Source organism: Salvelinus alpinus, chromosome 30 (assembly GCF_045679555.1).
Source record: "Salvelinus alpinus chromosome 30, SLU_Salpinus.1, whole genome shotgun sequence".
Lineage (NCBI taxonomy): Eukaryota > Metazoa > Chordata > Actinopteri > Salmoniformes > Salmonidae > Salvelinus > Salvelinus alpinus.
This window is the reverse complement of record NC_092115.1, coordinates 40,333,886-40,359,398: the sequence shown is the minus strand read 5'-3', so window position 1 is coordinate 40,359,398 and position 25,513 is coordinate 40,333,886. Positions and strand designations below refer to the sequence as shown.

The 25,513-nt window shown below is 44.2% G+C and overlaps 1 protein-coding gene across 3 annotated transcripts in view; it reads right to left on the bottom strand.

Moving 5' to 3' along the window:
• Positions 1-10,161: 10,161 nt before the first annotated feature.
• LOC139560462 (fizzy-related protein homolog) overlaps positions 10,162-25,513 on the bottom strand; it is a 31,992-nt gene continuing 16,640 nt past the window's right edge. For all 3 annotated transcript variants that reach the window (XM_071377265.1, XM_071377264.1, XM_071377266.1), the window contains exons 7-13: positions 25,239-25,422; positions 19,483-19,548; positions 17,604-17,706; positions 17,177-17,361; positions 16,592-16,825; positions 12,004-12,201; positions 10,162-11,814 (exon numbers count right to left, since the gene is read on the bottom strand). In XM_071377265.1, coding sequence (XP_071233366.1) covers positions 11,773-11,814; positions 12,004-12,201; positions 16,592-16,825; positions 17,177-17,361; positions 17,604-17,706; positions 19,483-19,548; positions 25,239-25,422 — 1,012 coding nt within the window. In that variant the 3' untranslated portion in view covers positions 10,162-11,772. The remainder of the gene's footprint in view (positions 11,815-12,003; positions 12,202-16,591; positions 16,826-17,176; positions 17,362-17,603; positions 17,707-19,482; positions 19,549-25,238; positions 25,423-25,513) is intronic.

Sequence of the window (25,513 nt, the reverse complement as noted above, 5' to 3'; positions counted from 1 at the left end):
CGAAGTGGCGAGGGATCACTGTATATGCCACCTTTATTTATCCTACGGTTCTGACTTGGTGGTGCACATGTAGCCTATAGCCTGTTTTATAGAAATGTAATCAATGAATATTGTAAGAGTTTCCATTCTCTGCTTATAGGCACCCTTTATTTATCCTACCGTTCTGACTTGGTGTACAGGGAGAACACTTTAAAAACGACCCATGTTCGGAATTCCGTTGCTCTACATTTCAAATGCGCTAAACAAATAGTTACATTGACTACGTCCGTCCTAGCTCTCTCATTAATGTCTTAATCGAAATTACAGATTGCCTCTTATTTATGCAAGTCAGCCATATCAGCTATGTTTTTTTTAAAGGCAGTAAGTGAGGCTGAATTAACTGTTCCACTGCCAAACAAGGCTCCGCTGGTAGCAAGGTGTAGCAGTGGTACGGATTTACTCCATGGTGCTGACAAAAAGCTCTGCTGTTGGGACAGATTAATCAAGGCCCTAACCGTTTGTTTTGCTGACATACATCTAAAAAAAACAATGTTTGAGTTTGCCCCACCAAGATTGACATGCTAAAATCACCACTAAGTGACCCCTGTATCGAAATGCAACATTCCAAAGTGTAGCTGAATGTGTTTTGCAGGTTGTCCTCTAACCAGTGATGTAAAAACATATCCAGTTTCCATTCCATGTGGTTTTTGGTGCCTGTGCAGTTTACAAGGTGCTCATTTAAATAAAAAAAAGTTATATTACTATTGTTGCAAAATAATCACTCACACCCCTTAACTTTTTCCACATTTTGTTGTGTTACAGCCTGAATTTAAAATCAATTAAATGTAGATTTTTTTAGGCACTGGCCTACACACAATACACCATAATGTCAAAGTGGAATTATATTTGTCGAAAGTTTTACAAATTAATAAAATATGAAAAGCTGAAATTTCTTGAGTCAATAATTATTCCACCCCTTTGTCATGGCAAGCCTAAATAAGTTCAGGAGCAAAATGTTGCTTAACAAGTCACAAGATAAGTTGCATAGACTCAGCCTGTGTGCAATAATAGTGTTTAACATTCTTTTTAAATGACTACCTCATCTCTTTACCCCACACATCCAATTATCTGTAGGGTCCCTCAGTCGAGCAGTGAAATTATTTAATATTTTTTTCTCACCAATTTTTTTGTGATATCCAATTGCGATCCAATTACGATCTTCTCTAATCGCTTCAACTCCTCAACGGGCTCGAGAGAGGCAAAATTCGAGTCATTCGTCCTCTGAAACATGACCCGCCAAACCTCGCTTCTTAAAACCCGCTCGCTTAACCCAGAAGCCAGCTGCACCAATGTGTCGGAGGAAACACCGTTCAACTGACGATTGAAGTCAGCCTGCAAGCGCCTCGCCCCAACACATGGAGACGCTAGAGTGCGATGAGCCAAGAAGTTGAGTGTCAGCCACATAGCAATGATAGACGATACCGTGTGAGGTTATGATGGAGCCGAGTGACTTGGTGTATAGAGAGAAGAGGAGAGGGCATAGAAGCAAGCTCTGGGGGACACCAATAGTGAGAGTATGTGGTGCAGACAAAGATTCTCTCCATGTCACCTGGTAGGAGCGGCCTGCCAGGTAGAATGTGCAGAGCCTGAGGGGCCCAGCCATGAGAGGGTGAAGAGGTGGATCTGATGGTTCACCTTGTCGAAGGCAGCGGACAGATCTAGGAGGATGAGAACAGAGGAGAGAGAGTCAGCTTTGGCAGTGCGGAGAGCCTCCGTGACACACAGAAGAGCAGTCTCGATTGAGTGACTGGTCTTGAAGCCTGACTGGTTAGGGTCAAGAAGATCGTTCTGAGAGAGATAATGAGAGAGTTGATCAGAGACAGCATGCTCAAGTGTTTTGGAAAGAAAAGAAAGAAGGGACACAGGTCTGTAGTTTTTGACGTCAGCGTGTTGGTTTCTTGAGGAGGAGAGCGACTCGGGACATTTTGAAGTCAGATGCGACGCGGCCAGTGGTCAGGGATGAGTTGATGAGGGAAGTGAAGAATGGGCCAAGGTCTCCAGAGATGGTCTGAAGAAGGGAGGAGGGGATAGGGTCGAGCCGGCAGGTTGTCAGGCGGCCAGACCACACTAGTCACAAGATTTCATCTGGAGAGAGGGGAGAAAGTGGTCAAGGTGTTATGTAGTTCTGTGTGAGTGGGACCAGTGGACTCAATAGGCTGAGTAAATGAGGAGTGGATGTCAACAACCTTCTTTTCAAAGTGGTTGACAAATTAGTCCGCAGAGAAGGTGGAGGGAGGGGGTGAAGTATTAAGGAGGGAGGAGAAGGTGGAAAAGAGTTTCCTAGAGTTAGAGGCAGAAGATTGACATTTAGAGTGATAGAAAGTGGCTTTAGCAGCAGATACAGAGGAAGAGAAGGTAGAACAGAGGGAGTGAAAGGATGATAGGTCCTCCGGAAGTTAGTTTTACTCCATTTTCGCTCAGCTGCCCGCAACCCTGTTCTTTAAGCTCACGATGAGTCACTCAGCCACCGAGCCGGAGGGGAGCCAGGAGGATAGGGGACAGTGCGAGTCATATGATGCGGAAAGAGATGAGAATTAGGGGACAGGAGGGTGAAGAATTTAGCAGAAGGGAGAGATGATAGGATAGAAGAGGAGAGAGTAGTGGGAGAGAGAGCGAAGATTACAACAGCGCATTACCATCTGGGTAGGGGCTGAGTGGCTAGGGTTGAAAGAAAGGGAGACAGAAAAGGACACAATGTAGGAATCGGACACCTGGAGGGGGGTTGCCTCCCTACCTGAGTTGGAGAGGATTGGGAAAGGGTGAGGTCAAAAGAGACGAGGAGGGGAAAGAGAGAGTTGGAAAGAAATGAATTGAAGGCAGGCGTAGGGAGGTTGAAGTCGCCGAGTACGAAGAGCGGTGAGACATCTTCGGGAAATTAGCTTATCAAAGTGTCAAGCTCATTGCGGAATTCTCCAAGAGCCCCTGGTGGGCGTTTGATAACTACAATATTAGGCTTGAGTGGACAACTGACAGTGTCAGCATGGAATTCAAATGACCAGATGGACAGGTGAGAGAGGGAGAAAAGAGAAACTCTCCAGTTAGGAGTAGCTATGACTATGAGAGTAAATGGTGTCAAAGGAAGAGAGAGCAGCTGGAGTAGCAGTGTTCTCTGGGGAGATCTATGTCTCTGTCTGGGCCAAAAAGTCACAGCACGGAAGGGCAGTATAGGCTGAAATGGGTCAAAAATAAAATGAATAGAGGGGTAAAAAAGCAGATATTATATATCCCCTTGAGCATGCTGAAGTTATTAATTACACTTTGGATGGTGTATCAATACACCCAGTCACTACAAAGATACAGGCGTACTAACACTGCTACTCCTACTGCTCTCTCCTCGTCTGCCCACGTGTTCTCGCACACCCCGAGAGCTTCTGGTCAGCGGGGTGGTGGCACTGGGATCCTGATCTCTCCCAAGTGGACATTCTCTCTTTCTCCCCTGACCCATCTGTCTATCGCCTCCTTTGAATTCCATGCTGTCACAGTTACCAGCCCTTTCAAGCTTAACATCCTTATCATTTATCGCCCTCCAGGTTCCCTTGGAGAGTTCATCAATGAGCTTGACGCCCTGATAAGTTCCTTTCCTGAGGATGGCTCACCTCTCACACTTCTGGGTGACTTTAACCTCCCCACGTCTACCTTTGACTCATTCCTCTCTGCCTCCTTCTTTCCACTCCTCTCCTCTTTTGACCTCACCCTCTCACCTTCCCCCCCTACTCACAAGGCAGGCAATACGCTTGACCTCATCTTTACTAGATGCTGTTCTTCCACTAATCTCATTGCAACTCCCCTCCAAGTCTCCGACCACTACCTTGTATCCTTTTCCCTCTCGCTCTCATCCAACACTTCCCACACTGCCCCTACTCGGATGGTATCGCGCCGTCCCAACCTTCGCTCTCTCTCCCCCGCTACTCTCTCCTCTTCCATCCTATCATCTCTTCCCTCTGCTCAAACCTTCTCCAACCTATCTCCTGATTCTGCCTCCTCAACCCTCCTCTCCTCCCTTTCTGCATCCTTTGACTCTCTATGTCCCCTATCCTCCAGGCCGGCTCGGTCCTCCCCTCCTGCTCCGTGGCTCGACGACTCATTGCGAGCTCACAGAACAGGGCTCCGGGCAGCCGAGCGGAAATGGAGGAAAACTCGCCTCCCTGCGGACCTGGCATCCTTTCACTCCCTCCTCTCTACATTCTCCTCTTCTGTCTCTGCTGCTAAAGCCAATTTCTACCACTCTAAATTCCAAGCATCTGCCTCTAACCCTAGGAAGCTCTTTGCCACATTCTCCTCCCTCCTGAATCCTCCTCCCCCTCCTCCCCCCTCCTCCCTCTCTGCTGATGACTTCGTCAACCATTTTGAAAAGAAGGTCGACGACATCCGATCCTCGTTTGCTAAGTCAAACGACACCGCTGGTTCTGCTCACACTGCCCTACCCTGTGCTTTGACCTCTTTCTCCCCTCTCTCTCCAGATGAAATCTTGCGTCTTGTGACGGCCGGCCGCCCAACAACCTGCTCGCTTGACCCTATCCCCTCCTCTCTTCTCCAGACCATTTCCGGAGACCTTCTCCCTTACCTCACCTCGCTCATCAACTCATCCTTGACCGCTGGCTACGTCCCTTCCGTCTTCAAGAGAGCGAGAGTTGCACCCCTTCTGAAAAAACCTACACTCGATCCCTCCGATGTCAACAACTACAGACCAGTATCCCTTCTTTCTTTTCTCTCCAAAACTCTTGAACGTGCCGTCCTTGGCCAGCTCTCCTGCTATCTCTCTCAGAATGACCTTCTTGATCCAAATCAGTCAGGTTTCAAGACTAGTCATTCAACTGAGACTGCTCTTCTCTGTGTCACGGAGGCGCTCCGCACTGCTAAAGCTAACTCTCTCTCCTCTGCTCTCATCCTTCTAGACCTATCGGCTGCCTTTGATACTGTGAACCATCAGATCCTCCTCTCCACCCTCTCCGAGCTGGGCATCTCCGGCGCGGCCCACGCTTGGATTGCGTCCTACCTGACAGGTCGCTCCTACCAGGTGGCGTGGCGAGAATCTGTCTCCGCACCACGTGCTCTCACCACTGGTGTCCCCCAGGGCTCTGTTCTAGGCCCTCTCCTATTCTCGCTATACACCAAGTCACTTGGCTCTGTCATATCCTCACATAGTCTCTCCTATCATTGCTATGCAGACGACACACAATTAATCTTCTCCTTTCCCCCCTCTGATAACCAGGTGGTGAATCGCATCTCTGCATGTCTGGCAGACATATCAGTGTGGATGACGGATCACCACCTCAAGCTGAACCTCGGCAAGACGGAGCTGCTCTTCCTCCCGGGGAAGGACTGCCCGTTCCATGATCTCGCCATCACGGTTGACAACTCCATTGTGTCCTCCTCCCAGAGTGCTAAGAACCTTGGCGTGATCCTGGACAACACCCTGTCGTTCTCAACTAACATCAAGGCGGTGACCCGTTCCTGTAGGTTCATGCTCTACAACATTCGCAGAGTACGACCCTGCCTCACGCAGGAAGCGGCGCAGGTCCTAATCCAGGCACTTGTCATCTCCTGTCTGGATTACTGCAACTCGCTGTTGGCTGGGCTCCCTGCCTGTGCCATTAAACCCCTACAACTCATCCAGAACGCCGCAGCCCGTCTGGTGTTCAACTTTCCCAAGTTCTCTCACGTCACCCCGCTCCTCCGCTCTCTCCACTGGCTTCCAGTTGAAGCTCGCATCCGCTACAAGACCATGGTGCTTGCCTACGGAGCTGTGAGGGGAACGGCACCTCCGTACCTTCAGGCTCTGATCAGGCCCTACACCCAAACAAGGGCACTGCGTTCATCCACCTCTGGCCTGCTCGCCTCCCTACCTCTGAGGAAGTACAGTTCCCGCTCAGCCCAGTCAAAACTGTTCGCTGCTCTGGCACCCCAATGGTGGAACAAACTCCCTCACGACGCCAGGTCAGCGGAGTCAATCACCACCTTCCGGAGACACCTGAAACCCCACCTCTTTAAGGAATACCTAGGATAGGATAAAGTAATCCTTCTAACCCCCCCCCCCTTAAAAGAGTTAGATGCACTATTGTAAAGTGGTTGTTCCACTGGATATCATAAGGTGAATGCACCAATTTGTAAGTCGCCCTGGATAAGAGCGTCTGCTAAATGACTTAAATGTAATGTAAATGTACTTCCTAACTCAGTTGCCGGAGAGGAAGGGATTTCAACATGAGGCCAATGTTGACTTTAAAACAGCTACTGAGTTTAATGGCTGTGATAGGAGAAAACTGAGGATGGATCAACAACATCATAGTTACTCCACAATACTAACCTAATGGACAGAGTGAAAATAAGGAAGCCTGTACAGAATAAAATATTCAAAAACATGCATCCTGTTTTCAACAAGTCGCTAAAATAATACTGCCAAAAATTTGGCAAAGAAATACATTTTTTGTCCTGAATACAAAGTGAGTACTGTACACATTACTGAGTACCACTCTCAATATTTTCAAGCATAGTGGTGGCTGCATCATGTTATAGGTATGCTTGTAATCATTAAGGAATGGGGATTTTTTCAGGATAAAAAATAAATAGAATGAAGCTAAGCACAGGAAAAATCCTAGAGGAAAACCTGGTTCAGTCTGCTTTCCACCAAACACTGGGAGATTTATTCACCTTTCAGCAGAACAATAACCTAAAACACAAGGCCAAATCTACACTGGAGTTGCTTACCAATAAGGCAGTGCATCTTCCTGAGTGGCAGAGCTACAGTTTTGACTCAAATCTACTTGAAAATCTATGGCAAGACCTGAAAATGGTTCTCTCACAATGATCAACAACTAATTTGACAGAGCTTGAAAATAATAAGGGGCAAATGTTGCACAATCCAGGTATGGAAAGCTCTTAGAGACGTACCCAGAAAGACTCACAGCTGTAATCACTGCCAAAGGTGCTTGTACAAAGTATTGACTCAGGGGTGTGAATACTCATGTAAATTAGATATTTCTGTATTTCATTTTCAATAAATTAGCAAAAATGTCTAAAAACGTTTTCATTTGATCATTATGGGATATTATGTGTAGAAAGAAAATCTATTTAACCCATTTTGAATTCAGGCCGTAACACAACAAATGTGGATTAAAAGGTATGAATACTTTCTGAAGGCATTGTACGTGTAGATAATACATTTTAGGTTAAGTTTTATGGAGTAAAAAGTACATTATTTTCTTTAGGAATGTAGTGAAGTCAAAGCAAAAGTTGTCAAAGATATAAATAGTAAAGTATAGATACCTTAAAAAACGTCCATAAATTCTTTTTTTTACTCAAGTACTTTATACCCCTGCGTATTGGTTATTGATTTGGACACTTAAAAAAAATAATTACTGCAAGTCTTGTCAACAGGAAGCAGCGACAGCATCATTTTCAACTTAAGTTTAAGGAATATGTAACTTTCAACATTCATTTCCAATGTATTGTACTTAATCAGGTAAAAACTGCTGAATGAGTCCAAAAATGCTGTTATTGATACATTTTGATGATATACCAGAAATCACAAAAATGTGTTTGGTTTTTTGATAACATTGAGTTTTATTGCATATTTCCGGTGGTTTTGACCCACAGATTTGCAGATAGACTGGCAGGTCAACAATTTTGGCTTGTCTAGCGAGCTAATTGTTTTTATTATAATTTTTTCGAATGATGCATCTGGACACTGTACCCTTTATTTATCTATTTTTTCACCTGGCTGCTGGTTCCTGATATTTTGAAAACATAAACTGAAGAGTCACCTGAAGCTTGAGAAGAATATGAGATGCAGTAGAGAGATTGTAGCAAGGAAGACTGGCTACTACTGTGAACTGTGTGTGGTGAGCTTTCTGGCACCCAGAGCTGCCGAGGCATCACCCAAGTGTGTGCTATACATAGTGAAGGAGAAGTACAGTGGCTACATGACTCACAATGGTTCCCAGAGTAGCCTTCTACAAGATCGTCGCCAGACTCTTCATCAACCATCTCCCTGACCACCTTTCTTTGATCAAGCCATAAACTGTCTCTCTCCATCTTTGTAGGATGCATCATGCACTCAAAGACGTACTATTGGTTGACCTAGCTAACTATATGGGCTACTCATGATGATGTAATGCTTCTTTGCTTTTTTTGCTTTTGAAGCACTTTGAAATTATGCATTCTTTTTTATAATTTATTATTATTATTATTGATTGCCCAACCTAATGTTTACCAGTAAATAGGCTATGCATGGTATTATATCCTATTAATAGGATATGGCATCAAATCATATATCCTTACAATGTTGTATTGCAAACCAACCCAAGATATAGGTCTATCCTGTCTTTCGGTCTGAAGAAATCCTTCCATTTTGAGCCGACAGGTGGTTGGGGGGACAGGCAGGATGAGAATCCATTTGCAAAAGAGCTCTATGACCCACTACAGCTCCATTCTGTCCAGGAAATGTCAGCAGGACGGGCCTGGGTAGCCAACACTCAACTCCACTCCTTTGATAGCCAAGAAGCCTGGTGGTGACTAGCACTACAACTGGGTTTAATATGGATCCTACAGACCTCTCTCTGGGCTGTCTCCTGATAGACTCATCGGGAGGCAGGATTATCCAGATGAAGACATCTACCTCTGTTCTCCAACCTTTTCTCAAGGCTTAATGATACAGGTTCTAAGCTGGAGCTGCTGTAGAGATGTAATGCTGTGCGTGTCCTGGTTTATCCCTACATCACAATAGAGTATCTGTGTAATTTGCATGGGATTATGATAGGTCTGGAGGAAAGGCTTCTACAAGTAGATGGAAGACACAATCCATTATCTGTCTGGTGAGCACACCGCTTTGATCCTTCATTGTTCTGTGGTCCAATAGTCTTTAGTAGTTTCCATTTGTCTATCTGGTCAAAAAACAAAAACTCCTATCTGCTAACCTATGTATTTGCAGAACTGAAGGGACTGGATAGGTGAAAACAACAGATTTGCAAACAAGCAACCAGGTTAGACAGGGGGGAGGGGGCTTGGTAAGAGTTGTTTTTAGAATGGGCTTCTATCCCCTCTCTCACCATGACCAGTGAAGGGTAGAGACACACCTTATTGGCCTCTCCTTTCACTTCAGTGGTCATGAAGAAAAGGAAGCAATTCAATACTATTAAGAAGCAGCTGTGATACAGGCCCAAATGGAACATTACCAGTTCCTGACCCTTTGGGTTTGTCAAGTCTCTAAAAACAATATTGTTGAAAATCTTAACTGTTTGAAGGACTAGTTTAAGCAGAAGCTCCATATTTCTCACAATTCCTCAGTCCTTTCACACACGTGAACACTGAAGGGGTGGGAGCTAGGGTACTAGCTCAAGAGGGCTCTGAACGGTCAGTGTGTGTGCAGGCACATTCAACCCATTCAAAGAATCCACTTACTTTTTTTTATGCAACCAGTAGTTCAATCAAATAGCACTGGGCTGGAACAAAAGTTTGCACATACTGCAGCCTTCCAGAACTGGAGTTGTCCACCACTGGCCTGATCTTGGTGCGGAAATGGAACAGAGGTGTGGATGAAAGGCTGCTGCTGCTGTAGAAGAGAAGACTGGTGCCCTCTGGTGCTTCCTTTGTATTAGGACAGCTTTACAAGAGCCATCTCACACTGGGCTTCAGTTTCTGGTACAGTAACAGCAGTTAACCAAGGGTAAAATCTCACGCAATTTGGTCAGCTGCGTGATTAACTTCTGTGTTCATACGTGTTAGACATTAAGAGATCTGGCAAAAAAGTAGTCTCCACCCTCCACGATCTGTGTGGGCACGCACTGGAAGCACTTGTGGCAAAGCAGTTTAAGCACCGCCTTTGCCCAATCCTGATACTTCCAAATAACCAGTGATGAAACCGCCAAGAAACTGAACTACTGCTGCTCCATTTCACACATTCCTTTCAGTCCTGGCAGATTCTCTCGGTCTACATGCAGAATCTGCCCACGGGAGATGAATGGTATGATAGTCATCAACACATACAGCAGTTAAAGCTCTTTAGCAAGAATGATGTCTCTCTCAGGGGACTATTCAACACTACACCAATCATACATGCTCTGCATTCCCTCTCCTACACACACACACACTTTATAATGCAAACAGATAATAGCATACACTCGAAAATAGTGATGTGATCACTTTATTTTTTTCTCAGTACAGAAATATTTTTTGATCTTCATAACATTCTTTATGCATTTCAATTTGGCAGCATTCTTTGTTTTGTTTCTGTGGCATAAAATAATAAGTACAAACGCTTAGCTAGGACTGGAGCTAGTATATACACTGTACAAGTCAGCGGTCCATCTTTCAACTATCAGATAATAATCAACTCTCAGAATAATACACACATGCTGTGTGTGTACTGGACACTTTTACACAGCTCAAATAAATAGCACTCATTCACAGACGGCACAAAAGGTCACTCAAAAGCCACATCCAAACTGAGAAAATGAAAAAAAAGGTACCACTACAAGAATCAAACAAAGAAATGCTGAGAAAAAATAAGTGCCCTGGATTAAATATCTTTATACCGCAGACAGACACATATAGCACAATGCAACCATCAAGGCCTTTTAAGAGACCATGAATGTTTTTCCTTTTTCTTTACAGCGCATTTCAGTTACTGCTACACCCAGGGAAAAAAATAAAACGTTTATATTTTATCCTGTATAAGTATAAATTCCAAAGTTTATGCCTAGTTTTTTTTACCTACGTTCCCAAATACTACTTGTTCGTTAGACTGAGTGCAATGACATTTTCTTAGAACAAAAGACACCAAAAATTGTAATTTGTCTCTGTAAATGTAGGTTAACCTACATATATCCATGCAAGTGATTACTGAGTACTGATACTTTGGTTAAAAATTAAAAAAATACAATTAACTGGCAAAACAACACAATTTACAGAAAAACTGTAAGTGATTTTATGTAGTTAGTTTTTGGCCACTGCTCAAATTTCAAAATGACCACTGCAGATTTGTTTTCTAATTAAAAAATGTAAGATTTTCACCATTATTGACACACATCACACAATTAACTTAAAACTTTTTTTTTTACCGGGTGAATAAATTAGAATGGTCTACAACATGTAAAAAAATTATAATATCTATAGTTTACAAATAGGTACAGGACAGCTCACCCTGAAGTCAAAGCATGTCACACATTTTCATACCTCGTGAGGCAAAAAAACATTTGACATACTTTCATTTTAGATGTAAACTATCCCTTTAAGGCACAAACAAACAAAAGCTTCAGGCTCTTCGCTGAAGAGTCCGACACGCAACATTCACTCACACAGAAAACAAAACAAAGTCTGCTGAAGCACACTGGCGACGTTACGTGATTAACAATAAATAAAACATTCAAAAAAAAGGACAAACTTCATATTTGGCAAGTATGCACAGTCTGTCTGTAAACAAAACAGAATAACTTGGGGAAGATAACATCCCAGAATCCTCCTCTTCCAGGGAAAATCACCAATGGTACTATATGGGGGTGTGGCCTTGTAATGTCACACTGATTGTGATGGGTGTTGTGAGGATAGGATTTATTCCACTGGAATATTGACTCCCATCTATCGGCTTCACGACCTGGCCTTGGGTATTTGAAAGGGCCATAGGCTACCAGAGGCCTAGGAGGACATAAGGGGGCAGAGAAGGGGAGTTGTTTTTCAGAATGAAATCCAGTGGGCTGGTTCACCCCCATGTTCCCTTGTTGGACACCAGCATCCCTCTGGCTACCGGATCCTGGTAAACAGGTTCAGAACAGATACAGACTCCTGCAGAGGAAGAGAACAGGGGTCAGCTCTCTAACACTAGAATCCTCAATACCAGTGTTTCCCAAATGAGACACTGGTTTTGCTTATTGGGTTGGTATTGGTAACAAAATCATTTAAAAAGAGGTAGACTTTAAGTGGGGCACAGGCAGCACAAAACCAATGTCGCCAGTCAATGAGGTGTGGGGTTACCTTGGTGGACCTCATCTTGCTGAAGACGTTCCAGAAGCGCAGGGTCTCGTCTCCGGCGCCTGTCACGATGGCCTCTCCGTCAGGGGACATGGCCAGGTAGAGCACTCTGTAGGAGTGACCTGTGAGTTTCGCCACCTGTGTGAGGGAGGGGTACTTCCACACCAAGATCTGGTTCTGGGAGTAACCGTGTGTGCTCACCTGGAAGTAAAAATAATTTTAGTTACAAATGCTTAAAAGGGATAATCCACCCAATTTTGTGAAAGACTATGTTCAGTAAAACATTTCCCCCCCCCCACAATTTAACTTCTAAGTGGTCGGTCTGAAATAAAGAAATCATGTAGGAATGTGTCATAGCTACATGGTTCTCGTTACTGGAGATCGGGTTATGGCCCATCACATTTCATAATTACCTGGGGCTCGATTCATTACTTAAGAAAAGAAAAGTAAGAAGATTAAGGAAAAATATAAGTTCGTAAGATAGTTCATTCTTAGGAACCCAATAAACAAGCCTGTGACAGGGATGATAGGATTTGGCCCACTATAATAAAGTGTTGATATTTCCATTTGAATTCCATTTGTTTTTTGCTTTGGGTCTCAAAATTATTATTTTTTTGTTGGCTCGCGAACCCTTTATGCACAAAAACAATTTTTGTTTTCACACATTATAGCCATCAGACTAGCTATATCACGGATAACCAAGGAAAGCGCAATACAAAGTTCAGCAAACAAGAGTTTGAAGTGATGGTGGAGGAAATAGCAGCCAGGAAAAGATTGCTGTTGGGGAGACTTGAAAACTGCAGGGTCACTGCAGAGACCAAAAAGAGAGGATGGGCAAGAGTGGGCGAGTCGGTCTCTGCCGTCGGGGGTATGGCAAGTGTCGCCGCGTAAAAAAAGTGGTTCGACATCAAGTCGGATGCTAAGAAGAAGGGAGCTGAGAGACCATTCATGGGGACCAGCTGGAGGAGAAGATGTTGTCCATGATAGGAGAGATGGTGGTAGAGGGACTGCACAACCGGTAAGTTAGCTAACGTAAACTCACCCCATTCCATACAAATGTGCGCAACCGCGACATTCAAACGAGGCTACAAAGAAAACTAATGGGACTGTAGCGACTGTGTTGACTTCAAAATCGGGGGTGTGAACTACGTTTCTATTCAACCGTTGATCGACATGGTAATGGCTCTATAGTATTGGCGAAAAGTTGAAAAAAACGGACCCTCCGTTACATCGTGACATGTCATGCCGTAACGTACAGCACGCATAAAGCAACTATTTCTGTCTTACAATCTCTCTCCACCAGGTGTAGCACCTCTCTCATCGTTTAAAAACAAGAAATGGACAGTGACGGGGGTACGGGGGGATACCTAGTCATATTTTACGTCGTTACTGCAAGCGATCACGACTCTCAAAAAAACGGTTTACTTCTGAAGTTCACTTTAGCACCGTCCGAAAAACCCGATTCAAATTCGACACAAACCTTCAAATAGGTATGTAATCACACATTATATAAACTCTTTACAGTGTTTTACTTACATTTTAGAGGCGATAAGGTGATAAGTTTGACAGATCGAGTGGAAAAAAAGCAATTTTCCCACACATCTCTCCTTCATACTATCACGTATTAGTTTCGCTTCCCCACCCGCCATTTAAAAAAAAAGACCCGACGGGGCTCATTGCCTGCTTGAATCAGGACGGTTGTTGCTAATGTGACTAGAATGACTTCCATTCAGTAATCTTGCTCTGATTAGTCATTCTGAGGGCCCCAGAGAAAAGAATATAGCATAGTTGTGTTTGATAAAATCCATTATTATGTTCAAATGTAGGAACTGAGGTCTACAGTTTGAACCCACTGCTGTCTCTGGCTCCACACCCACCCCGCCATCTAGATGTGTGAAAGTATATAAGCTAATGATCCAGCATGTATGACATTCCTGAGAGTATGTAAAATTGCATTTTTTAATACCATAGCATTTTTGTATGTTCTCTATAGTTATGTACATGAAAATGTATCAATTCGGCACATTTGGGCAAACTCCTGGCAGATTTGACACAAAATATTGTGCAGTAATGTAGTTCACAGGATCAGTCTGAAACTTTGCCATCTGGTGGCCAAAATCCAAATTATACCTAGACTCCTATCTGAAAGTATGGCCATGGTCTAGCATTTCAAAGTTGATGAAAAATATAGTTTTTTTGTTTGTATTATCTTTTATCAGATCTAATGTGTTATTCTCCTACATTAATTTCACATTTCCAAACATTTCTAAGTGTTTCCTTTCAAATGGTATCAAGAATATGCATATCCTTGCTTCAGGTCCTGAGCTACAGGCAGTTCGAGTTGGGTATGTCATTTTAGGAGAAAATTGTGGGGGGGGGGGGGGGGGGGTCAGATCCTTTAAGATGGCCATACCAAGGATAATCTAGCAATTTGATTTAACAGCCTTTAAGTATCCCCAAAAATGCTTAAAAAAATATTTGATTAAGTATTGAATTTGGCCTTACTGCTATTAGCATTGAATAACAGACCCCCCCAAAAAGTGTCTGCCCGATATCTAAGATATATAACAAAGATCAGGAAACTGTTTGACACATTTAATATCTATGGAAGTAGTTTAGGTACTAAAATACTTCCACAAAATGTGGAAAAAGTCAACGGATCTGTATATGGGTTACAGCCTTATTCTAAAATTAATAAAAACGTGTCCCCCCTCAATATACACACAATACACCAAGACAAAGCAAAAACAGGTTTAGAAAGTTTTGCTAATTTATATATATATATATATATATATATATATATAAAAATATCACATTTACATAAGTATTCAGACCCTTTACACACTACTTTGTTGAAGCACCTTTGGCAGCAATTACATCCTCGAGTCTTCTTGGGTATGACGCAACAAGCTTGGCACACCTGTATTCGGGGAGTTTCTCCTATTCTTCTCTGCAGATCCTCTCAAGCTTTGTCAGATTGGAAAGGGGAGTGTTGCTGCACAGCTATTTTCAGTTCGATCGGGTTCAAGTCCAAGCTCTGGCTGGGCCAGTCTAGGACATTCAGAGACTTGTCCCTAAGCCACTCCTGCATTGTCTTGGCTGCGTGCTTAGGGTCATTGTCCTGTTTGAAGGTGAAGCTTATCCCCAGCCCGAGGTCCGGTGCGCAATGGAGCAGGTTTTCATTAAGGATCTCTCTATACTTTGCATCATCTTTGCCTATGTTCTGACTAGTCTCCCAGTCCCTGCCGCTGAATAACATCTCCACAGCAGGATGCTGCCACCATGCTTAACCTGGCAGCATCCCTACAGTGTCTTCCAGACGTGACGCTTGGTATTCAGGCCAAAGAGTTCAATCTTGGTTTCATCAGACTAGAGAATCTTGTTTCTCATTTTCTGAGAGTCCTTTCTGTGCCTTTTGGCAAACTCCAAGCGGGCTGTCATGTGCCTTTTACTGAGGAGTGGCTTCCATCTGGTCATTCTACCATAACGGCCTGATTGTCTAGCCCGGCTGATTTGTAACAATCTGGACCCTTTCTTTCTAAAATGATCTGCCGAAATTGTTGCAACCCCTATTACTAGCCTGTTCAACCTCTCGTGTCGTCTGAGACTACCAAAGATTGAAAAGCAGCTGCGGTCATCCCCCCCTCCAAAGGGGGGGGACACTCTTGACCCAAACTGCTACAGACCTATATCTATCCTACCCTGCCTTTTAAAGTCTTCGAAAGCCAAGTCAACAAACAGATTACCGACCATTTCGAATACCACCGCACCTTCTACGCTATGCAATCTGGTTTCAGAGCTGGTCATGGGTGCACCTCAGCCACGCTCAAGGACCTAAACAATATCTTAACTGCCATCGATAAGAAACAACACTGTGCAGCCGTATTCATTGACCTGGCCAAGGCTTTCGACTCTGTCAATCACCACATCCTCATCGGCTCCTCAAATGATTGCCTCGCCAGGTTCACCAACTACTTCTCAGACAGAGTTCAGTGTGTCAAATTGGAGGGCCTGATGTCCGGGCCTCTGGCGGTCTCTATGGGGGTGCCACAGGGTTCAATTCTTGGACCGACTCTCTTCTCTGTATACATCAATGATGTCGCTCTTGCTGCTGGTGAGTCTCTGATCCACCTCTACGCAGACGACACCATTCTGTATACTTCTGGCCCTTCTTTGGACACTGTGTTAACAACCCTCCAGACGAGCTTCAATGCAATACAACTCTGCTTCCATGGTCTGACAAACACCGCTGTAGCTTGGCCATCTTCCACCGCAGATGCGTAATGCTGCCATTTGCAGACGCAGTGAATCTCTAGCTTAAACAGACAGATTTTGATGGGGATTTTTTTTTATTGTTATGCTAATAAAATGTTCAGTGGGTCGCGGAAATTGACTCAAGAGGGTTTTAAAAAGTAGTATAAATGATTATAAATGATATCCATTAAAAGGGCACTTCTTTGTGCCAAATGTAAACAAATATATATATATATATATATATATATATATATATATAAAAATAAACACATTTCATAGTCATTTTTGTTCAGGTTTCCCAAAGAATGAACCCAAAAAGCACCCACCAGCTACGTACCAGTTCATTGGTGTGTTTAGACCAGGCCAGGTTGCACACCTGGGATCCGGTGTCGGTGCACTGCAGGGGCTGGCCCGTCAAGGTGTTCCAGAAGCGGATACAGCGGTCGGCTGTGCCCCCTCCAGATGCCAGCAGGCCGTGCTGATGAGGGGACCAAGCGATGGCCTTCACCGCAGCCAGGTGCTCTGTGTACTGCTGCACCGGGAGAACACTGGAGTGGTTCCATACCAGTAGCTATGGGGAGGGGGAAGGATTGTTAGTTTTCTAGGAAAATAATGCTATAGGATAAGGATAAAAGAAGTAGTGTAGTTAATCAAGAGAGGGTTTAACTATTGTGAGATGGGATAGGTCAGACTGCAGGTTTGTGTTTCTGTGTGTGTCTTGTAATTACACCGATACCAGTAGTTGGTGGTCTGTGCTGTGTAGGGCTGAGGTCAATTCCATTTAAATTCCAGTCAATTTAGAATATAAACCAAATTCTAAATTTTCCTAATTGAAAAACATTGGAGAGAATCAGAATTTCAATGTACTTCCTGATTTCAAATGGCATTGACCCCAACCCTGTTGCCTTGTCTGTGCATGTACCTTGTTGTCGTTACCCCCTGAGGCCAGCAGCTGATGGTCTGTGCTCCACTTGAGGCCGCAGACTTCCTGTCTGTGTCCCTGGAGACGGCGTTCTGACTGGAGGGGTGGGGCTCGGATGTCCCTCTGCAGGATCACCCTATCACGACTGCCCGACGATAACTGGTCGGCATTCCACGCCAACGCACCTAGAGAGAAAGTTTGCAAATAAATGATATTCAAATCATACAAAACAGTTGAAATGCACTCAGTTTTCGTAGTTGTTTTGACTAAACGCTAAATATTTACATGAAGCCATAGCAATAGAATTAATAGATATTGTATTCTGTGTCAATCTATTTCTATGGTGCATCACTACTGTTCCTCTCTCTAAGGAGAAGCTGTCATGTTCTCTCTGTAAGACAGGCAGCATCAGTCTACTCCCACTCACCCACTCTGGCTGTGTGTCCCTCCAAGACAGACAGCTTCTTCCCTGCTGCCGCATCCCAGATCTGTACATAGCCCTTATGAGTCCCCACTGCTACCAGGTTCCCCTGAAACCACACACACACACACACAAATGCAATAACCAGACATGGTATCAGGGCAAATCCACCACACACCCTGAAATCTCTAGAAACACATGACTACAAAGGGATATAGGGTCGACTAAGGGGCAGAGCCATATATTTAGGGAGTTGGGCCAACTTTCAGAATTTCTTTCATTCAGTTATATAGCATTGTTTAGATATTACTCATGTAATGATAATAGGGTGCAAACAATGGCTGCCATAGAATGGTTGTAGTGTCCTGTACAGTGCATTCGGAAAGTATTCAGATCCCTTGACTTTTCCTACATGTTGTTACGTTACAGCCTTATTCTAAAATGGATTAAACAAATGTTTCCTCAATCTACACACAATACCCCATAAGGAAAAAGTGAAAACAGGTTAAGACATTTTTGCAAATGTATTAAAAATAAAACCGAAATACCTTATCAACGTACGTATTCAGACCCTTTGCTATGAGACTCGAAATTGATCTCAGGGGCATCCTGTTTGCATTATTTATCCTTGAGATGTTTCTACAACTTGACTGGAGTCCCACAGTTGACAGTGCATGTCAGAGCAAAAACCAAGCCATGAGGTTCAAGGAATTGTCCGTAGAGCTCCGAGACAGGATTGTGTCGAGGCACACACAACAAATTTCTGCCGTATTGAAGCCCCCCCCCCTCCATCATTCTTTAAATGGAAGAGGTTTGGAACACCAAGACTCATCCTAGAGCTGGCCGCCCGGTCAAACTGAGCAAATCGGGGGAGAAGAGCCTTAGTCAGGGAGGAGACCAAGAACCCGACGGTCACTCTGACAGAGCTCCAGACTTCCTCTGTGGAGATGGGAGAACCTTCCAGAAGGACAACCATCTCTGCAGCACTCCATCAAGCAGGCCTTTATGGTAGTGGCCAGACGGAAAACACTCCTCAGTAGAAGGCACATGACAGGTCACTTGGAGTTGCCAAAAGGCACCTAAAGACATTCAGACCATGAGAAACAAGATTATCTGGTCTGAATGGCAAGTGTCACATCTGGAAGAAACCTGGCACCATGCCTACGGTGAAGCACGGTGGTGGCAGCGTCATGCTGTGGGGATATTTTCCAGTGGCAGGGACCGGGAGACGAGTCAGGATCGATGGAAAGATGAACAGAGCAAAGTACAGAGAGATCCTTGATGAAAACCTGATCCAGAGTGCTTAGGACCTCAGCCTGGGGCGACGTTTCACCTTCAAACAGGACAATGACCCTAAGCACACAGCCAAGACACTGCAGGACTGGCTTCGGGACAAGTCTCTGAATGTCCTTGAGTGACCCAGCCACAGCCCAGACTTGAACCCGATCGAACATCTCTAGAGAGACCGGAAAATAGCTGTGCCGCAACGCTCCCCATCCAACCTGACAGAGCTTGAGAGGATCTGCAGAGAAGAATGGAAGAAACTACCCAAATACAGGTGTGCCAAGCTTGTAGCGTCATACCCAAGGAGACTCGAGGCTGTAATCGCTGCCAAAGGTACTTCAACAAAGCAAACATATATAAAAACCTGTTTTTGCTTTGTCATTATGGGGTATTACGTGTAGATTGATGAGGGAAAAAACGATTTAATCCATTTTAGAATATGGCTGTAACATAATAAAAAGGTCTGAGTACTTTCCAAATGCACTAAAAATGCATCATAATGCAGAAGTCTCAATGTCCCAACTCTATAAATAAATGCAGTACATGGCTCTGATAAAGGGTATACATGAGAACATATCGGAGGTCAAGTAGACATACACACCCTCTCTGACCAGCCCACTGACGTGACAGAGTCCCCCTCCACTGACAGGTCACACAGACGCGTCACCTGGAGACCAAAAGACATAATTGTTATATTGTCAATTACCAACTCATATCACATGAAAGAGCTTACAAAAGACCTTTGAGATAAATGGAAACATCAAATAGTAGGCCGTTTCTCACGGTGAGAAGGTGGTCACTGATTTCAGTGTATCAAAGAGTAACTTTCATGATTTGTTTTATTTATTGTTGCTGAACACCAGATGTTCCGGCATAGTTATAGTGAAACATGTCAACTCTGGTATTCATTTTGACAGTTTGTTGCAAAAGTGACATATTATGGTCTTTTAATAGTAAATCTAGCCAGGATTACATCATACATGTCAAGCGGTGAAGTTTCAGCTCTGTCTGTCCGTGGCCTCTCTTCCTCGGTGCGCACTGTCACTGTGTTCGTTTCCATCTTGTCCAGCTGTGTCTAACATTTCACGTAAACCCTGTTTCTTGTCTGCATCGAAGTAGCGGTCCTTGTACCTATCATCGAGCATGGTGGCGACAAAGTAAAGAGACTCAGAGAGAATGCCACCAAATCGCTTGTTCACAGCCTCGAGTACTTTTGTAAGTTAACCCCACGGTCTGTGTCGGCAGTTTTGTTGAGCAGGCATTTCAATGACATGACAGAGGGTATCACGTCTGCTGCAGATGCAATTGAGCTTATTTCTTTAGTCAGTTGTTCGAATGGAGCTAGGAGTGTGTTCATGTTTCCAAGTTTCAAACATGTTCTCAAATGCCATTGAAATGGCAGCAGCGGTATGAGAACCAGCACATTCTTGAGCATGCAATAAATACGTCTTTCCTCAGTATGAAATCCTCGTTTACCCACTGTGCTGTCAGACTCCATGCTCATGGGGCTGACATCGCTGGTCCAAATGTCAGTTGTGAAGCTAACAGCAGTGATGCTCATGGATGTGAATTTCAACAATACTGTGTAACTCTGGTAGGGCAACATCTGAAAAATAGTGTGTACCAGGGCTCGACCAGTCAGAGAAAGCCAACATCATCCACAACAGAGGACGGTTGATTGTCAAGGGCAATGAATTCCATTATCTTGGCGTTAATGGAGTTCGCCTTTGAGTTGTCTCGCTGAAATGTTCTTACTCTTTTAAAGGACAGCTCGACTTGGAACTTGTTTAGTTGTGTGCGCTGAGAATTTCTCTGCTTTTGTGATGTGTAGCGCTGTATTTTTCGTGGAGTCGTTACATCATCTACTTACGTTATATAGGTATGCACGTCAGCTTTGACATTGGATTTGCGCGTCGGTGTTAAACTAGACATCGGGCCGATGTTGGCATTTTTAGCTAATATCGGCCGATTCCGAAATGCTCACCGATATATCGTACGTCCCTACAAGTAAGTGAAAGAAATAGGTGGATTATGTTTTCATATGGGTGCATCTCTAATCTGAACTAAAAGGACTATTGCCCCGTAGCACTCAGTTCTGTCATCATGAAGTGCTTTGAGAGACTAGCCAATATTACCTCTACCTTACCTGACACCCTTGACCCACTTCAATTTGCTTACCGCCCCATTAGATCCACAGACGATGCAATCCTACACTGCCCTATCCCATCTGGACAAGAGGTACACCTATGTAAGAATGCTGTTCATTGACTATAGCTCAACATTCAATGCCATAGTACCCTCCAAGCTCATCATTAAGCTTGAGGCCCTGGGTCTGAACCCCGCACTGTGCAACTGGGTCATGGACTTCCTGACGGTGGAGAAGGTAGGAAAAAACACCTTCACTTTGCTGATACTCAACACCAGGATACATGCTCAGCCCCCTACTGTACCCCCTATTCGCCCATGACTGCGTTGCCATGCACGCCTCCAACTCAAATCATCAAGTTTGCAGACAGCCGTAGTAGGCCCGATTACCAACAATGACGAGACAGCCTACAGGGAGGAGGTGAGGGCCCTGCGAGTGTGGTGCCAGGAAAATAACCTCTCACCCAACGTCAACATAACAAAGGAGTTGATCACGGACTTCAGGAAACAACAGAGGGAGCACACCCCTATCCACATCGACGGGACCGCAGTGGAGAAGGTGGAAAGCTTTAAGTTCCTCGGCGTACACATCACTGACAAACTGAAATGGTCCACCCACACAGCCAGTGTGGTGAAGGCGCAACAGAGCCTCTTCAACCTCAAGAGGCTGAAGAAATTTGACTTGGCACCTAAAACCCCGACAAACTTTTACAGATGCACAATCGAGAGCATCCTGTCGGGCCGCATCACCGCCTGGTCCGGAAACTGCACCGCCCGCAAGTGCAGGGCTCTACCTGCCCTCCAGGACACCTACAGCACCCGATGTCACAGGACAGCAAAAAATATCATCAAGGACAACCACCACCCGAGCCACTACCTGTTCAACCTGCTATCATCCAGAAGGCGAGGTCAGTACAGGTGCATCAAAGCTGGGACTGAGAAACTGAAAAACAGCTTATATCTAATGGCCATCAGACTTTTAAATACTGTTAAATAGCCATTACTAGCACATTAGAGGCTGCTGCCCTATATACATAGACTTGGAATCACTGGCCACTTTAATAAATGGAACACCACTCACTTTAATAACGTTTACATATTTTGCATTACTTATCTCATATATACACTGCTCAAAAAAATAAAGGGAACACTTAAACAACACAATGTAACTCCAAGTCAATCACACTTCTGTGAAATCAAACTGTCCACTTAGGAAGCAACACTGATTGACAATAAATTTCACATGCTGTTGTGCAAATGGAATAGACAAAAGGTGGAAATTATAGGCAATTAGCAAGACACCCCCAATAAAGGAGTGGTTCTGCAGGTGGTGACCACAGACCACTTCTCAGTTCCTATACTTACTGGCTGATGTTTTGGTCACTTTTGAATGCTGGCGGTGCTTTCACTCTAGTGGTAGCATGAGACGGAGTCTACAACCCACACAAGTGGCTCAGGTAGTGCAGCTCATCCAGGATGGCACATCAATGCGAGCTGTGGCAAGAAGGTTTGCTGTGTCTGTCAGCGTAGTGTCCAGAGCATGGAGGCGCTACCAGGAGACAGGCCAGTACATCAGGAGACGTGGAGGAGGCCGTAGGAGGGCAACAACCCAGCAGCAGGACCGCTACCTCCGCCTTTGTGCAAGGAGGAGCACTGCCAGAGCCCTGCAAAATGACCTCCAGCAGGCCACAAATGTGCATGTGTCAGCATATGGTCTCACAAGGGGTCTGAGGATCTCATCTCGGTACCTAATGGCAGTCAGGCTACCTCTGGCGAGCACATGGAGGGCTGTGCGGCCCCACAAAGAAATGCCACCCCACACCATGACTGACCCACCGCCAAACCGGTCATGCTGGAGGATGTTGCAGGCAGCAGAACGTTCTCCACGGCGTCTCCAGACTGTCACATGTGCTCAGTGTGAACCTGCTGTCATCTGTGAAGAGCACAGGGCGCCAGTGGCGAATTTGCCAATCTTGGTGTTCTCTGGCAAATGCCAAACGTCCTGCACGGTGTTGGGCTGTAAGCACAACCCCCACCTGTGGATGTCGGGCCCTCATACCACCCTCATGGAGTCTGTTTCTGACCGTTTGAGCAGACACATGCACATTTGTGGCCTGCTGGAGGTCATTTTGCAGGGTTCTGGCAGTGCTCCTCCTAATCCTCCGTGCACAAAGGGCGGAGGTAGCGGTCCTGCTGATGGGTTGTTGCCCTCCTACGGCCTCCTTCACGTCTCCTGATGTACTGGCCTGTCTCCTGGTAGCGCCTCCATGCTCTGGACACTACGCTGACAGACACAGCAAACCTTCTTGCCACAGCTCGCATTGATGTGCCATCCTGGATGAGCTGCACTACCTGAGCCACTTGTGTGGGTTGTAGACTCCGTCTCATGCTACCACTAGAGTGAAAGCACCGCCAGCATTCAAAAGTGACCAAAACATCAGCCAGTAAGTATAGGAACTGAGAAGTGGTCTGTGGTCACCACCTGCAGAACCACTCCTTTATTGGGGGTGTCTTGCTAATTGCCTATAATTTCCACCTTTTGTCTATTCCATTTGCACAACAGCATGTGAAATTTATTGTCAATCAGTGTTGCTTCCTAAGTGGACAGTTTGATTTCACAGAAGTGTGATTGACTTGGAGTTACATTGTGTTGTTTAAGTGTTCCCTTTATTTTTTTGAGCAGTGTATATACTGTATCTTAGTCTATGCCGCTCTGACAATGCTTGCCCAAACATTTATATATTCTTTATTCCATTCCTTTAAATTTGTGTGTATTATTAGATATTACTGTTAGATAGTACTGCACTGTTAGAGCTAAAGACACAAGCATTTCACTACACCCGCATTAACTTCTGCTAAACACGTGTATGTGACAAATACAATTTAATTAGATTTTTGATAATATAGGAAAGGTTTAACTAAAATGTATGAGTGTTTACCAGCAATTGTAACTTTAGTCTAACTTTTTTGTACAAATAATTATTAATCTGAAGGAATACATACTTGAATATAAAAATACTAGCTTGATATGTTTTCCAGTTTCTTGAAATACTTTGCCAATGCAACTTATTTATGTGTATTCAATTACTGTATTGTGCATTGTTTTTCTTCATGGTGATGGAAAGTCTACAGGTACAAACCTACATGACCAGCCTATGTACAATACAATAATGTACATTAAGTTGTTTATGGATGGTAAATTAATACTACTCAGTTTTTTCTTTTTGATCAAGAAAAATATTTAATGTGGATGTTTTGTGTCTTTGCCCATAACTTTCTACCTTTTGATGTAAATGTTTGAGGTCGGGGATTTGTTCTTTCTGTATACAATTAGAATAAGAATCGTAGAGAAAGGGACATAGAAACAACTCTTACAATTTCAACTATTGAATTCTGCGAGATACTGTTAATTATACAACTAACTTCTTTGCCCAAGTGGAGATGCTGGATTTTTTTGTTGTTGCCCAAGCTACATATGTATAGATCGGTCTGTTAATACTAGTAAAGGCCCAGTGCACTACTTGTGTGAAAATATATTTAAAAAACTAAATTAACATCCATCATAAGAACAACTGTCAACTAGTTGTATTTTTCCCCTGAATGCTATGACAGATTGGTGGCGCAGTCCACTATGACAGTTGGCTCATAGTACAATGGTTGTGAGTTCTAATCCCACATGGGGTAGATAGATTTTTTTCTTCTTCTCCAAATGCTTTATTTACAATATTCATCCCATGCCCAGACACTCCTAATTTGAAAAGTGAAAGCATACCCTGGTAGTAATTCTAGGTTTTTTACACAGTACCTAAGACAAATATGTGAGTTAATTTGACCATTGGAAAGAGCTACTGCGTAATAATCCAATACGGGATGGACTGAATTGAGCCCCTCATGTTAATTTTTAAGGTGATGATCTCACTTCTTCCCAACACAATATGCAATAAATGGGAGTTTACACCTCAAAGATTATTTTTGCACCCCATGGGGGAATAGATGTCAGGAACTCGCCACCTTACTTACCACTGTGAGCCAACTGCCCAAAGCCCTATTTACTTGCCATGCACATTCATTTCATCAGATTAATATTCATGAGCAATTCCCCACACCCACATCTTCTCACCTGAATGCATTTTTTTTTTTTTTAATTAGAAGGGGTTGGGCAAAGGCTGAAATTTGGGTTGAGAGTTACCCTTTAACACAAACACCCCCCACCTGGCTGGTGCAGGCGCTCCACAGGTAGACACAGGTTCCCAGGCCGACACTGAGGACGTTGAGGGAGGACCAGTCCACCAGGTTGAGGTAGAAGTCATCCTGCAGCTCCGGAGCATCCAGCACCTTGAAGGGGATCTTAGAGATCTTACGTGTGGGTTTCCTAGGCGACCGTAACAGCTTCTGACTAGGAGGGAGACAAGGAGGGCTGGATTGCTCATTCAATGTGAAACAGAAGAGACTCTTCTTCACCAAGAGTAATATCATTAGAATGGAAT